The following is a 17162-nucleotide window of genomic DNA, read 5'->3' on the forward strand; positions in this document are numbered from 1 at the left end:
TATATTCCTATTACTTTGTGTTTTATTATTTCTATAAAAAATTAATATAATATGTTGACGTGGCTTAACCGTGACCACACATCATAAGAGAGCATGAGGAGAGTATGGAAATGAGAGGGGTGAAGTTTAGCTTGAATCACATTCGAGTTTAAATTTTCTGCATCCAAAATCTTTTGTGACCTCTTTTGCCTTTCTACTTGAGTGACACATGCCTTTTTAACCTAATTTATCTTTAGTTTTTTTATTTTTTTTATTAATAAATAATTTGAAAAATTCACATTGTTAAGTGAAATTTAAATAAATAGACAAGTATCAACAAATAATTTAAGTCACAAAAATATTTTGTTGCAGAAGAGTTGAACTCCTCATATCCTCAATATCGTTATATAACAAGAAAAGAAAAGTAGGTGGCTTTGATTCACCAACTAAGTTATGGTTTGGCTGTACCAAATTAAAAGAAAAGATGTTATCTAATTAGCCCTTAATCATTGTGATCACCAAGCGTCCTCCTTTTCGTTCAACGGGGATGAGTGTAAATTCGAATTTGGAGTATCTTTCAATTAGTTCTCAGCTTAATAGTACTCTCTTTTCCATTTGGTAACACCCGTTTATTAAAATGTCTGTTTTCAGTTTTAGACAAATTTAGAGAAAAACAATTTCAAATAATCTTCTTTTTCAAGCACATAATTCTTTCATTTCTCCACACATTTCCCCTCTAACCTAATTTTCGGGCAGATGGAAATTTCAATACAAATAATCAGATGTATTACGACCAAATAATATTTCTCTTTACTTGTAATTGAGAGGTCTTAAGTTAGAATATCGAAAATGATGAGTTCGCAAGCAATTTATTGTCTCTCCCTTAATGTGTAAACAAATCATTATATCAAAATCATCAGATGCACATCAAACGGGTATGCCAAAAGAAGCCAAAAACAAAAAAAAGGCAAATAATATAAGAACGAAAAAATTTTAAAAATTCCTGTACAAGGAGGCAATGCGTCCGCTCGCTCAAGTCTTAACAGAAAAGTTGGAACCATGAGAACATATTTAGGTTCAAATTACACTATCAAGAGGAAACAAGCAAAATTCTCCTCATAGCACCACCCATCTTTTCATACAAAGTGTGCAGAAGAAGCTTGACCTTTCCCAACTGCAAACGGAGCTCGATTACCGCTGAAATTTGATCAGTATTCGAGTCATTTCGATTTTCTTGACTAGATTGTTAGCATTGGATGAGTAAATGTTCTTACCGAGAATAAGCCTTAACCAAAGGTAGCTCACTTTTGCCTTCAATCGCGATAACTTCACTTTCACAGAAAAATCTGAAAGCAAATCAGAAATCAGAATGAGAGGATGATATGGTCAGAAACTCGCTCTAGAATCGTGGTCTAAAATAGTGGACTATGCATGAAATGTTCAGAATAAATAGTTAACATGATGCATGTGTGTTTAAAATTCCCAAGTTGAAGTTGAGTATTTGTCTTTGAACAAAATTTGTTATTTTTCAAAGAGCTTTCCTTCAAATTATTTGAATTCAGTTCTAAGTCAGCAACCGAGTTTCCATCTTAACGCTAAAACTTAAAAGTGCCCCCGAAAAAGTTAAAATGAAATGCAATTGTCAAAGTACAAATTGTACGATATGCAAAATTTACCAGATTCAGGATTCAGCTTTGGAGAAAGACCATATAATGCACATTTTCCATAGGCTAGTAATCTCACTCTTTGTGGAGCACCCAACTTGCTAACGATGGACCTAAGTAGCCCACTGGATAGGGAGATAAAATACAGCAATAAGGGATTTGAACAAACAAATTCGTAACGGCAGAACCCAGTAGCACACTGGATATGGAGATAAAGATAGAGGCAAAAAGAAAGCAAAGTACATCAGAAGTTTTCAAATCTGGAAAGGTTTCGTTCTTCTACTTACTCAGTACGCAATATTGTGAGGAAGTCAGATGGCAAGGATTCCATGAATGAAGATATGTCCTCCATCTTTAGGGACTTCAACTCTTGCTTTAGATTACTTTTTTCTTCAACTGACATTGTCTTCCCAAGAGCCGATTTACTGCAAGACACGGTAAAAGTGCAATTAGCTCAATATTGAAGTTTGTTAGCGTAATCATAAATGCTTTATTGAGTGATATATTAATGATATTAAAAGGGAAAAGAAAATATAGATTCAGCATCAACCGGAAATCCTTATAAATTTCTTGCGAGCAGAATTGGCTCATCACTGACAAAAGTAACAGGAAAAAAAATCACCTGTCAATAGTTCTTCCCGTAAAAATGACAGGAAAGTACCTAGAATACTTCCCAACACCAAACCTTTCACCCAAATGATGCAATTTTTTAGAGTCTAGAAGAATTAAAGCCTTCCAGAGTTGACAGTAGTCCAACCTGAATCCTTCATCTAATTGTTTGTATATCCCATGGTCTAGAAGAACTGCATTGCAAATTTATAAACTGTAAATCATATTGTCAGCCCAAAAATAATAACAATTTTAACTGAAACAACTACGTACGTCTTATTTTCAGCACATACCCAAAGAAAAACCATTGGGACCTTCTGGTGAAACTAATATGTTACCAGGGTGTGGATCTCCATGCAGGAAACCATGGATAAAAATCATTTCAGCAAACGCTTCCAACAATACTTCTGCTACCTACAATACAAATATTAAGAGTCGTTTTCCTAACTGCACTTGGCTTTACCGTTAAGATCTTTCAGACAATTCAAACAAGAAAAGAAAACAGGAAGAGCGACCTGACACTTCCACCATACTTTCGCCTAGCACACACAAACTAAAGAGAAGCTCTTGACGAAACATTATCGTAACTACACAAGGCTTCATTATGTCTATGCATGCAAATGTATGACCTTACGTGACAATGCACACACTTTAAATAAGATTTTTAGCATAAACTAGAGTTTCTGAAGCCCAGTTGGATTACAAAATCACGTTCTAGCATGCCCGACCGTATTTTGACTTGGCTCATTCTCATTCGCTATTGCTGTTTAATCTTGGCCATCAGATTTAGTTATATGCGTAGATAAAAGCATAGAAGACTGCTGCCTCAACCGCCTATAAAGCCAGCCACCAAAAAAGCTCCAGTTCAGATGATTTAAACAGCCTAATATCAGATAGGCTGAGCTCAAATTGAATTTTAAAACATATAATGGAGTTCAGAGTTTTTGTTTGTGCTGGCATTACAATACACAGAAAATCAGCAGCTCAACCTGAAAACTAACCTTCATTGGGTTTATTCTCCTTTCCTTCAGAAACTGTACATCATCAACCTGAGTTCTAAAGAAATTATTGTTAGCGGAATTAGCAGCACAGTTATCAGAATATGATATAATGATACAGGCAGCAAGTTCAAGTTCATTAAAAATATCATGAAAGGCAGACTTACAAAACAAAAATGAATAATGAAAACCAAACCAAAAAGTGATTCAAATTCATAATAAGATCTGATCATCGTCCTTCTAATGGCTTTTTAGGCTAGTTACTGTCATTAACAATATTATTAAAAATTAACTGTTATACTTTTCTTTGACTTCAATAAAATTTTAAGTGACTGGAGTCATCCTTCTTGCGATTGGAGGCTTGTGGTATGCCCTGGCCCTGGGATGGGGTAGCCTCCCCTCCCCCTAAACTTTTGACTAGCCAAAAGAACATAAACAAAATTTGCTCGAAGGATTCATGATAGTTTAAGGGCTTTTAATTTCGTTTTACACTTTTTTATTTTGGAGCCTCGAGTCTTGTTAGAATTAAGAGAGCTAGTACTAGTAGCCCAAAAATATTGACAAAATGCATTCAATTCAATGCAGAAGTGTTTGAGAACATGTCTATATGTACAACACAACTTATGGTCTTGGTTTTGAAGCCTAAACTCTACATTGTTTTATTCCATTATTTGATTTTCTGCAGTAAGATCACTGCAGTTTCAGCAACTTCAGAGGCATCAGAACGAATCTTTATCGGCACAATTTAAAAAATAAACCCCATATCAACTTCTTTTTTTCTCACTTGGTTTAGCCTCAATATAACATATCATAGAATGCAAGCTCTACGTTAAGCAGTGCTCTGGGCTGTCCCATGGAGATTGAGAGAAAATTTCAATCTTTTTCCAGCAATATTATCTAACCAACCATTTATTTCTAAAAAAGTTTCAGAAATTAGAGAGAACTGGAAATTGTCAACAAATTTGATGAACTCCGGAATCTGACAACCATACCTAGATGCATACTACATAAGAAAGTTCAAAAGGCTATACCTTTTGTCCTGTACAGAATTCCATTGTCAGCACTTGAGTAGTGGTCAAGTCCTGGATACATATATGGTGGTCAGCTTGTTGTATTCACAAATGAAAGATATTTCAGATGGCCCAATAAATCTTAAAGAGGAGTATCCCAGCTATATTACCCAAAATATACGAGGAATCTTGACCCATTTGTTGTTTGCAAAGTTAGTGGCAGTTGTCTCAGAATTCCTAGCCTCCTGAATAAAGTCTGTGCAACCGTCAGAAAGGAGAAAACCATCTTTGTCTGGAGTATATTCAACAACGATTAGAGAAGAAATAAAATGCTATGAAGAAAATAGCTACGGTGCTCCCTCCTTGAGTAAGACTCATTATAGTATTTAAATAGTAGGCAATCAATGAAGTCTAATCCAATGGCAGTTGTCTAATTATTGATGTCATTCTACAACTCACCAAGTTCGAGAGATATAGCATGCACGAACTCTGATACCAGCCAGTCAAATCTGTATTCCGGGAAAAACTGTGAAATGGAAAAGAGAAAGGTCATTAAGTAACTGGGGATGTCTGTTTCATAATTACAACGAGGAAATCCTTGTGTTTGTTTCATAATTACAAACTCATTTTCTTTTGAAATTCACTATTCCTGATAATATACTTATTGAGTTATTTCCCCTAGTAAGAACATTAGCAAAAGAAAAATATCCACAATGTTACTTTCCAAGTTACACCAAAAGAAAGAACTAGGAGGACAAGTGGGCTTTCTTTTATTTTCTAAGAATATAATTCTAAATTTATTGTTAAAAGAAATAAAAATGCTTCAAATCAATACTACATGTACGGAAAGTGGAAACTCACATACATACATAAATGAATTTACATAGTATACATTATACACAGATCCAACTCAAGAACTAATAATTAAGCACATTTTGGGACATACATTGATAACAGAACATAGCACTAAGCATAATATCATAAAACCTAAGGCTGCAAATAAGCCTACACACTCAAGGGATCAAACAAATTAGTTTGGCTTGGCCTGCAAAACTGGTTTGTTTAAACATGCAAAGTGTCAACTCCAAAATTGAAGGTCAAGGAATAACAATCCTGGAACAAGCACAAGGTGCTTGATTGGCTACAATTTCACAGAAAGTCCACAAATCACATCTCTGTCAAGTATTACTATTTAGAAACTTGAACGACTTTTTAGGACGGACAAAATCACTGCAACTACACTATATCAATCTGCAAGAAAATATGAATTCAAAAGTGTCATGAGATTCAGTGTGTACCCATGTAAGGGATTTTGAAAGGAAATACATGGTTGCCGTATCTATTTTCATGTGCTGCTCCAGACCTGGGTACTGCACCTATCATCCAAATGACAAAACAAATTAATAATCATTGCAGCCATATAAATCTGTTTTCTTGAGAAGGAAAAACTTCAGATGTAAAAAAAAAGTAGTAGTGATCACAGAAAAGACAAGCACATGTTCATTTTTTCAAGTATAAGAAATGGTTGAGGAATGGATAAGTTTATCAGCTGTCCTGAAATTCAGGTAAATAATCTTTTTGTGAAACTATTGTAAACTTAAATCACTTCTGATCTTTGTTTTGCCTCCAAGAAGTTTCCTCTTTAAAAATAAAATTTAAGCTATTGTCCAACCATTTTTTCCATCTTGTCCTTGTTTTGGCTAGTTCAGGGTGAGAGTATATTGTCATGGGATATTTGTTTCTTGAGGATGATTATGTTTTACTGTTCACAAGCAAGATTCAATCACAGCATTTCAAGATTGAAAGAATTTACTACCCTAAAAAAAGATTGAAAGAGTTTATTTGAACTGTCCTTCCATCGCAATTAGCTTCCCTACCTTGCTTTCCACTTTTGACACTAATGAGTTAAACTTACTGTACAGCCGACTTTTGTGTCCTTGTTATTTGGTATTTTGGTGTCTTTGCAAGTTTAGTGTTTATTTTTTTCTTTTTTTTTTCCTTCTAGGTGGATAGTTTATATCTCAACTTGGTTAGTTTTAGACTTGTGCTCAAAGTGTGTTGTATAGGAAATGCCAAAAGGGATATCATAAAGTCATGATCTTATATTGGTAAAATCCATGAAATTTGGGTGTTATATAAGTAATTCGACTAAATGATAATCGCATATGTTAGCGTTAGAGATGGAAGTTATATTCCCACGCTTCAAGGAAGCTTGAATATCTAAAGGAACTAAAACTTCAGGAATTTGGTCAAACCACCCACCAAGCTTTTCTCGCTTCCTAAGAATGAACAAGTTCCATCCAGAATTCTCAAGACACATTCCTTCTGTTTTTTATATTCTCCTAATGAATTCAAATTTAAACTAAGGATAGCACTGCATAAGAGTTTCAAAGAAGAGTTACTGGTCTATTAACCAATTACATTTACAAGTTAATTTGTTTTGAAACTAAATGTGAACTACTAAAACAGAAGTTACTCTGCTCACCAACCTTAATTGCTACTTCTTGATGATCCTTAAGAACTCCCTTGTGTACTTGAGCAATAGATGCAGCAGCTATGGGAAGCTCATCAAGTGACAGAAACCTGAGGTAAATGCCAAAGTCAGTAAAATAATTGCATTTTCAACATTGAATTACAGAGTTCCATGGAGCAACACATTAAGACGAAAAAGGTTTTTAGGCACATGTTACAAAAAAAAAAATGACCAGGACAATGCTTGATAAGCAGTTGGGGAGAAAAAGGAGTAACAATAAGACAAATATGGCGGTTCACTAAGTTAGGAAAAAGGAGTAACAGTAACAAAAAGATAAAAAAAGGGCCATGATGTATGACTTGAGGACAAATATTGTGGTTCATCAAACATTGCGATCCCAAAATCACACATCCTGGCGTTTTTATATTCAAGTTTAGAGTTCCATTGAAGAATCACACAAGGAAGGTGCAGTAATTTTTAAAGAAATATACAAACCAGGAAAATGGCAGCAGCAAACATGCTATAACAAATGAGGAAAAACAAATAAGGAAGAAACCATATGCCATTTACCCTCCATCTTCCCCCGTTTACAAACTATGAAACCCCAATATAATGCCAAAGTTTATATCTATCCTTCATAATCCCTTACGTTACAGAAAAACTCACCTGTAATTAAGAACCCGTCTTAAGAGTTTACGTTTTCTTTATATTTTAATTTTGTGATTTTATCTGGGTTCCCACTACTGCAATGTGATGTAATACTTGCAACGCAATTAAGTACTTACACTTCTGACAGCTTGTGTCCCAGATTGCGGATCAGCACTTCTTTAATGGCTTTGAAATGACAAGGAACTGCCTAAGCCAATGAGTTACCAGATAGTTACCATTTCATAAGGGTTAGATTAATTTCCAACTATACAACAATAAAAGTATACACATCAAAATATAGATACAACCACATTGTTCATTCATACCTGATCCTGCAATGAGGAAAGGGTTGATGAGTACTCTTTCGGAACCTGCCGCAGAGCGGCCACAAATTGACCGGCTTTCACATAAAACCCTCTATTGGCCTCACACAGCTTCCGAATTCTCGAAGCGGAACGACTATGAACCTAAATGCCATCATCATAAGACATACAATACAACTGAAGTGAACCTCTTTCATATGATTCTCACTTATCAGGCTACAAGCAAACATAAAATTCTATTTCTTCTGCAAATTAATTTAACAATTTAATTAAAATTCCATTTCTTCTGCAAATTAATTAAACATTCATATGAAAAGAAAAGCAAATTAACACACCAACCTGGGATTGCTTCTGACGGTACTCATCGGAGTCCGCTGGGATTCCGCGCAAAGTGAGCTTGTAGTCAACGGCGGTCAACGCAATCTGCAATTTCCGGAAACATATTACTAACAAAATGCAATTGATAGACAAATAAACTGGAGAATGTGAGTGAGGAAGGAAACAAACGGTGGAGATTGCGCGGGAAGACCGAACGACGCCGTGAATTGGTGTGCGGAGTTGTTCGGGGAAGGATGGGAGGAAATCGGCGGAGGAGGATGGGAGGAAATTGGAGTTGAAGGCGTGGAAGGTGAGGCCAGTTGCAGCGACGAGGAGGACAGTGGTTTTGGCCCTCCGCATTTCTTTTGAGACTTTTAATTTGTTTCTGGACTCGCAGCTATTCAACCATCAAAAACCCGCAAAGATGTCCACGTGACCGACACGGACTAACGGAAATCAAGTTCAGGATCAATCTAAAAGGTGAAAATTCACTTGTGAATTATATTGAAGCGGTTTCCGGTTCACATGTCATTGTATTATTAAATAGAAACGTTATAGTTATAATGAATTTGTTTAGGTAAATTGTTGTTGTTGTTTTTTTATTTATTTAATTTTATAGTAGATCAATTTGGTGTAAATTCCATTTAGAATTCAAAAGACTTTGGAGTAAGTTTAGATTAGGTACTAGTTTGGATATTTTTTTAAAGTTTTAACGAAACACTTTTGAGTTTTAATCAAAATGATAAAAAGGTGTTCTAAGTGAATACTAGAAATGACTTTTTAAAGTAAAAATATCATTTTCGTTAAAAATGAATAGTTTCAAAAGTGTTTCGTTAAAACTTCAAAAAAATATCCAAAATATCCTTTGTGGAGATCTTAAGGATCCTCACATCACAACCGTTTATCGTACATCGTGCGGTCAGTTTTCATTAGTTACTATTTATGTTTAATTTAAAATGATTTATGACCGCACGATATATGATAAACGGTTAGGATATAAGGATCCCATAGGATCGCCACAATTTGGATCCGGATGGGATCCAAATCCCTGTTATTAGGGCGCAAAGAAGCTACAATCATCATTATAACCAAAATGTTTTAGTGTCTTTTAAGAGTTGGACCGCTACAAGTCTTAAACTTTAGACATAAACTCACATATATGAAAACTTCTAAATAAAACTCAAAAATCTCTAAATAATAATACTCTTTCCGTGTGAATACACTTAAACTTTCTTAATCTAAAACTCCATCTCCCTCTCGTTCTAGATCAACCAATACCAAAAGCCAGACCAAAAACCATAGTTTCAATGGGACTGGCGGAAGCATGCGAAGAGCCGAAGAAGATTGATGAAAATTTTTCATATTTCTCAGCATTCCAAAAGTTAGAATTGCCCTGGACACCAATTCTCTTCCTCAACTGTTTGACGAGCAACTTGATTTTTTCATATAAGCGCCCAATTGATCATTAAAATGTATGGGCCGAGAGTGTAATATCGAGTATAAACAAACGCTTTTAGAGCAAGTACGCCACAAGATTTCATCGCTCGTAAGCATGCATATGTTAAGGCACTCACAACAGTTTTGACAATTCTAGTTGAACCTAAATGTTTCAACTTTTTCTGAAGTTGTGTCATCCTCAGCGGCGCCAAAACTATGATAGGAAGAGATTAGGTTGGCTTTATTTTTCTTAATTTGCCTTTTATTTGACACCAACCATGTTCGACATAGTCCAGCATCGTCCAAACCAAGTTCGGCAATCCAAGGGATGGGCAGTGGTCCACTTACTCAACAGCTACATCGTCACATGACGTTCGTTGTCAATAACTCACGTGATCATTGCGATGTTAAACCCCATACAAATTGTTCTGTTTTCATACGGGACTAATCGATTACAAGCGCTCTCATCGCAAACCCTAAAATCCCAAATTCGATCCAATTTCCAGCGCAATTCAAGAACTTACATTGGTTTTTGTGGGTGGCGAGGTAAAAATTTGTCATTGCAATTTGCTTCCGCATTGTCTTTGAATGTTTTTCGTATATGTACACATCTGAACGTCCCAAATAAATTCTGAAATAACTGGTTATGGTGCATGGGAGTTCCGTAAAGAAGCATTATGCCACGTCCGGCTTCCACCCGCCGCTCACAAAAGAGCTCAATTAGTGAATTAACCGCGGCGATGGTGGAAGCCGAACAGAATAAATATACGATTCTAATTCATAATGTATCAGTATATGAAACCTAAAAGGTATATAAAAATCATAAATATATATATATTTTTTTTGATATATATTGCAGAAAGATGGATCAGATACACCTGGCTTGGTGGTCTCTGTGTAATACAGAGATGTAATTCGCTCAGTTATTTCAGCTTCGATCATTTGGGGAAATAATCATCACTTCCATCTTTCTTTCTTTTTCTTTTCCTAAAAACCCAAAATTAAAACACATAAACATTGAAATATAAAAACAAAAACACAAAATTCAAACACCCTGAAGAATTTTTTTTAAAATAAAATTAGTAAACAAAAAATAAGTAAAGATAGTGGATTTTGGGGATTTGAGAAAGATCAGAGTTCTGGCTTGGAAATTAAAAATAGCGCAAGTTTGAATCAGCTTCGATCATATGGGGAAAGTAGCATCACTTCAATCCCAAATCCACCTCCAAAAACATAAACCCTAATTTCAAACAACACATAACAAAACCACAGAAAATAAAAAACAGAGAGCCGAATAAAATCTGCGGTTGACAGAAAAAGAACGGCTATGTAGCCCCGAATTAAAACCCTAAAAATAATCAGACACCGTGACGAAGAAGGTGAAGCGTTGGGGAGGAGAGGAGATAGAGTGGGAGGGTTATGGAGGCGATTCAATTATATAGGCACTCGTCTTGCGCTTGGAAACCCTAATTTCATTGGGTATTTTAGGCGCGGTTCAAGTAATGACAATACGGCGCCGTAGCGTGATAGTTACCCTAAGGCCCGATATTAGAGGTAAGCCCATAAACTCTATTTTCGAACAAAGCCCATCAATTTGGTTTTTCTGTTTTTTCAGAATGTAGAACATAAGGCACTGTTTGTTATCATCCGTTGGAAAAAAAAAAAATTTTGTTTTGTTTTTGAAACTAACGAGTATTAAGTAACTGAGCTACAATCATAATTTTTCAAAAGAAAAAGTTGAATCCAATAAGGATACCGCCACTGAGCTATATTTCTTTGAAATTTTTAAAATATGCTTCGAAGAGTCTTCTCATGATAAAAAATTAATAAGCAAACCTATTACATATTAGGATGAACGGCGCATAAGTCGCATGGTGATCGATTCGGACTGTTTGCAATAAATTGGGGCCAGGGCCTATTGACATGGGCTTCTAGGACTTTCTTAAACAATGTGGCCCGTTAGCTTGTTATAATTTGACTAATGCTCTATATATTCCGTCAAAGGTAAAGTAATCATATTTGATACGTTATATACACAAAATATTTCTATTGGTCGAGATATTATACCTTCCCATAAAAATTAAAGTATTAAACTGATTATCTTTGCTTTTACCAAAAAAAACAAAGAATATCGTTGCCAAACAGCACATATTATATCAATGATAATAAGTTTCAACAACCGTACAAATACCCATCAAACCAAAGCCTGCAGAATCACATTCCATATGGTAATAAAAAATAATAATTAGAAGGGTGGTGTTACCTACACTACATATTACGATGATCTACGCATAAGTCTCGTGGCGACCGACTTGGACTGTTTGTAATAAATTGGGCCCAGGGCCTATTGACATGGGCTTCTAGGACTTTCTTAAAAAATGTGGCTCATTAACCCATTATAATTTGACTAATGGTCTACATATTCCATCAAAGGCAAATTAATTATATTTGATAAGTTGTATACACAAAATATCTCTATTGGCCAAGATATTTTACTTTCCCATAGATATTAAAGTATTCAATTGAATATCTTTGCTTTTACCAAAATACAAAGAATATCTTTGCCAAACAGCACATATTATATCAATGACAATAAGTTTCAACAACCATACAAATACCCATCAAACCAAAGCCTGCAGTATAACTATAATAATAATAATAATAATAATAATAATTAGAAGGATTGTGTTATCTACACACCTATTTTTACCTCTTACACACCGCCTCTCAATATCCGACTATTAGATCTAATAAATCGACTAAGTTCAAAGGATATAAATTAACAAGAGGTGTGGAAGAGATAAAAATTTGTATGCGGATAATACCATCCTAATTAGAAAAAGAAAAAAAATGGAAAACCCACAATATACCCAACTCCTGATTCCTTTAATTTCAACACATTATAATTCAAAGTACTAGCTATCATTTGAAAGATCGCTTCTTTGAGCTTTTATGGTTTGGATGATTGTGTGAGCCCTTGACAACTGTAACCGGACATGAAGCATTTGTCACCACATAGATGCTTACACTGCCCAGCAACACCCTGCAAATTCATCGCACATATTAATCAACCATTTTGCAGGAAAAATATTTAATCAAACACAAAAACTCTTATTTTCTCTCGTTTCTTTTGTGTTTTTATGAGGAAATATTAGTCGAATAATGGTCACCTTTTGATAGGGCCTAAGCCCCTGCTTCCAACGACAAGCGAATCAAGCTTGAGATCTTGCACTGCATCACACAACTTCTCTCTTGGATCCCCCCAGTACACCTTTGCCACAGCCTTAGCCTATACACAATATCGAATCAACACACAAATTAATTATACTCTAATTTATAATCTAATAATTCATGTCTCTACGCACGCAAACTAATTTGTGAAGAGTGACGACTACCAATCTACAGTGTATGATATACAATATTAATATCAATATTATATTGATCGTATTGATAGTATACTAGACTTCTGTAGATCGATATTCATTACCAGATAATCGCTAGATAGATAACTACATATATATCATGACCGTTCTACCATCTTTCTGTGCAGTTGTGCAAATCGTATCTATTAGTCTATACTTCTATGTATACATACAAAATAATTAAACTAGAGATGAGATTAATATATAACAAATTATCATACCCCTTTAGTTTTTGACACTTTGTCAAGAATATCAAGCACCTCTGGATCATTTGTAAGTCCATACTGCTTTGAGACATTAGTCTCCACAAGTTCTTCCAGAGGTATCAAAGCTGCAATAAAAAACACAAAAACAAAAAAAACAAAAAAAAAAACAAAAGAAATTATATGTAATTCATCAATTTAAATGATTAAGGTAACTAATGATAATTAACAAGTATATATATGTAGAGAGAGAGCGAGACATGCGTACGTGATCCAGTGTTCTCAAACAGCTGCTTCCTGCTTGTGGTAGCTGCTGTGGTTGGCTCAACGTGGATTAATACGATGCGATCTCCTTGTTCGATCAGATTATCGACTGCCCATCTTAGGGCTAATTTGCTTGTTGCTGAATAATCCATTCCAACTCCTACACTGCCTGCCTTCCCCATCGATCTCAACTTCCGTTCTCTCTCAAGATCTCTCTCTCTCTCTCTCTCTCTCTCTAATTAACCTTTCTTTCTTTGAGTTAATCCGGCTTATCTATAAATACTTGGGCATTGATCTTTTGCTGTGGATGATACAGTCTACAGAATATTAATTAATAGGAAAATAGACAGAAAATTTTAGCATAAATTCTCCTGCAACTTGTTCTTACGTACATTAATATCATTTAGTCGATGTGCGCCCGCGGATTTGTTGCTTTACTTAACACGCATAGATTCGTTTTCTTTTAGCATTCATGGAAAATACTTTACCTGATGCCCAATTTGCAGATACTTTTATATATACTTTTCCTATGGCGTTTCTAACAAGTTCATGTAACATGCATACTCTTCTAAAAAAAAATACACCTACTTTTAATTGTCATTTGTCACATTTTTAATTCATGTAACTATTACTTGCACTTTAAAATTTTCATTTTGCACTCCTCACAAGTATATTTTTCTTTCCAAGTATAGAAATTTTAGAGTGCAAAATGAGAATTGTGGAGTATCAATAACAATTCTTTTAATTTATTGTGACTTCTAAAGTATAACAATGATTGAGCCGCGAAAGAAATTTTTTTTTTCCATTTCTTTCTAATTTATCTTCTACATTTGGATTCAGATCATGAGTTGTAGTCTCTGTTTTTTGTTCTGCTTTTACATTTGGATTCAAACTATTGCAATGGAGTGTCTGTTTTTTTATTCTCCTTTTACATTTGGACTCATACTCTGTAACACAGTGTCTATTTTTGTAAATCTATTTTCCTATGGATTTTCTTCAAGTTTCCAAGAGATACAAGCATTACCTTCCACCATTTTCGTATGGATTTTCTTCAAGTTTACACGAGATACAAGCATTACCTTCCACCATTCTAAATACAAATTCAATAACAAAATTAAATAGCAAAAAGGGCCTAAAGTTCGAAGCACGACTTTTGCATATTTGATCAACCACTCAGTTCCTTCTAAACCTCATCGATAGTACTTAGGTTTAAGATCTATATCCCTAGCCTCAACAAGCTTTTTTCTAGAAAATCTCTTCAGCAACCAATGTGCGACCACTACTACAAAAGTACCCAGTAGTGTCATTTTAAAAAGCGACAAGAAAAACTCATTTATGTCGGATGTTTTGGAAAAATCCGACATAAACTCATGTAATGTCAGATAAAAGAACCGACACCATTGCTAGCGTCACGAAAAGGCTTTTGCTGTCCGTTAGTCCCCTTAATGCGCCAAGAAAAAGGAAAGCTATATAAAATAAAATAAAAGGATAGTAGTGTTGGATAAAAGTGACATTAAAACTTACGTCGGATACATGCGACATTATATACTGAGAAAGACTGTCGAATTGAGCAGTTTGGTGTCGTCCATAACCGACACCACTAACTATTAATAATAATAAAAATATAAAAAGCCTATTTCAGTTTTTTATAAAATAAAATAAATAATGAACAATGGCACAACCTAATTAAGAATTCCACTGAAACCAACATGAAAGAAGCACACAGACCAATCATAAACATTCCATGCAATAACACAATGGCACAACCTAATTCATCTGATGACACCAAAATCAGTAGCTCTCACAAATTTACAAATAAAACTTTGCAGCTAATAATCAAGACTTGCATTCATCCAAAATAAAACGTTCATCGACAGTGAATTAAACTCGAAGAAGTACATTACATTTTTTTAACCATACAAAAGCATGGAAAGTTAAGAGCAACCAAGTTTGAGCATAAGAGTTGACTGAAAAGGAATTGAGACTGACCTTCCTTCATAAACCTTCCCATGCGCTCCCTCACCAAATTTCACCCCGATAAACAACAATTTCGGGTCCACCAGCAAATTCTTGTCGATTATCAGCTGCTGGGCAGCAATCAAACCATTCTGCGTGCCCAACTTCGGCTCAACAGCCTCTACATAGTTCCTCAAAACCGCTTGCTCACGCTCCTTCTCTTCCCTTCCGCTTCTCCTCACTCTGCAACTCATGCTGCAACCCTCAAATAATTCCAGAATTCCCCGTTCCAACCATCTTTTCCACCTTAATTACAAAATCCACATCACCCCAAATTAATATTCCGACACTTTATCAAGTTTCACTCAACATTTTCTCCAATTTTCACAAAACCAACATCATAAAAAACCCCAATTTCTCCAAAGATTGAAACTTTCTTATCCAAACTAAACATTCAGAGCAGATTCTAACCCCACTACTACCAGAACTTCACGAATTAATCCCACAAAAAGGAAAGATAAAAGGGGAAGATGAGTGCAGCGGGGAAGGGGAGGGGGAGTGCAGCGGGGAAGGGGAGGGGGAGTGCAGCGGCGCAGGAAGAGTGAAGGAGAAAGAGAGGCGCGAGGGTTTTAAAATAGCGTATTTGATATTCCTGTCTGATTAAACCTAGTAATTGTACGTAACATCGGAAAAAACCGACACTAGCTCTGAAAACTGACCAAACTCAAGTAATGAATATCTGACACAAACTACAAGCGTGTCGGTTAAAACCGACATCACTCTGCACCAACTACCCAATTTCTAATTATGTCATATATAACCAACACCACCAATTCCGCGTGCAAAACAAGCGGGAAGTTTGAAAATTAAAACACATCATGTCAACTAAAAGCGCGAGAAATAGTTTTTTAACCAACACTCCATTATTCTCATTTTATCCAACACCATTATTTAAAAAAATTAAAAACTATCCAACGGAAACATGGTAAAAGGTGGTTATATTTGACATTTTTAGTTTATGTCGGTTATAAGCGACAATGATACTTTGTCATCCGACATCATGTAAAAAGGCTATAGAAAATTTCTTATCCGACAGTATATTGTGTAAAACTGTCACCAGTCTTCGACACAATAAGCCAGTTTTGTAGTAGTGGACTAGTCCTTCCCATACCCCACCGCCACCATCCACCTCACGATCTTGTGAAGGTCATTGAAGGTTCTGGAAGGAATTGTGTCAATTACGATGTTATGGTTGCAGATCAACTGAGGTGTTGGAATCTGGTGCTACTCGTCGTCGCCAACGACCTCTTCCTCTTCATTGGAGAGAAGATGTGAGAGAGGGGAGGAGAGAAGGACGGGAGAGAGTAAGGAAAGAATGGGAGAGAGAGACGTGAGAGAAAGCCGAGAGAGAAGGGAGTAGATAATAAAAAGAGAGCGAGGATGAGAGAAGGAAAACAATAAATTGAAGTGAGAGAAAGGTAGAATAGTTATTTTCTAAATAGCCTAAACACATGTGACATACTTCATTGACTTATGACTAATTAGTAAATATTCTACTGACCTTTTGATAAATAACCTTACTATTTTTCCCTTAGATGATTAATTTATCTTTTATTTTAGTGTAAAATTAGATAGAATTTATCAAAACTCAAAAGTCTTGAACAAGGATTTGGATCCAATTCAGAAACAACCTTTCTCTTGACACAGTAAAACCTCTCTAAAGTAATATTTTATAAAACCTCCAGTCATAAAAAATTCCAGCCCCAACTTGGGACCAGTTATGTAGAAGAATAAACTCCACAGAGTAATAAGTTGTAATTTTTCCTAGTCTCATGTTAAGGAAACACATCTCCACATA

General features: G+C 35.3%; 2 protein-coding genes, 1 non-coding gene and 1 pseudogene across 3 annotated transcripts; all 4 read right to left on the reverse strand.

Moving 5' to 3' along the window:
* Positions 1–834: 834 nt before the first annotated feature.
* LOC137708067 (uncharacterized) lies at positions 835–8476 on the reverse strand. Its single transcript, XM_068447050.1, has 16 exons — positions 8212–8476; positions 8044–8127; positions 7708–7848; positions 7519–7589; positions 6750–6843; positions 5559–5636; positions 4720–4786; positions 4431–4516; positions 4282–4332; positions 3254–3301; positions 2546–2666; positions 2266–2446; positions 1931–2068; positions 1656–1768; positions 1254–1325; positions 835–1176 (listed from the first exon to the last, which is right to left on the reverse strand). Exons 1-16 carry the CDS (start codon positions 8380–8382, stop codon positions 1070–1072), a joined length of 1623 nt encoding a protein of 540 aa, XP_068303151.1. The 5' UTR covers positions 8383–8476; the 3' UTR covers positions 835–1069.
* A 1846-nt stretch (positions 8477–10322) lies between these two features.
* On the reverse strand, positions 10323–10426 carry LOC137709601 (small nucleolar RNA Z103). Its single transcript, XR_011064893.1, has one exon. It is a non-coding gene; the product is annotated as a small nucleolar RNA Z103 (small nucleolar RNA).
* A 159-nt stretch (positions 10427–10585) lies between these two features.
* On the reverse strand, positions 10586–10671 carry LOC137709604 (small nucleolar RNA Z103; annotated as a pseudogene).
* A 1504-nt stretch (positions 10672–12175) lies between these two features.
* Positions 12176–13636, reverse strand: LOC137749205 (universal stress protein PHOS32-like). The gene is made up of 4 exons (XM_068489318.1): positions 13353–13636; positions 13103–13212; positions 12630–12748; positions 12176–12502 (listed from the first exon to the last, which is right to left on the reverse strand). Exons 1-4 carry the CDS (start codon positions 13528–13530, stop codon positions 12382–12384), a joined length of 528 nt encoding a protein of 175 aa, XP_068345419.1. The 5' UTR covers positions 13531–13636; the 3' UTR covers positions 12176–12381.
* Positions 13637–17162: the final 3526 nt, after the last annotated feature.

Source organism: Pyrus communis, chromosome 11 (assembly GCF_963583255.1).
Source record: "Pyrus communis chromosome 11, drPyrComm1.1, whole genome shotgun sequence".
NCBI classification, from domain to species: Eukaryota; Viridiplantae; Streptophyta; class Magnoliopsida; order Rosales; family Rosaceae; genus Pyrus; species Pyrus communis.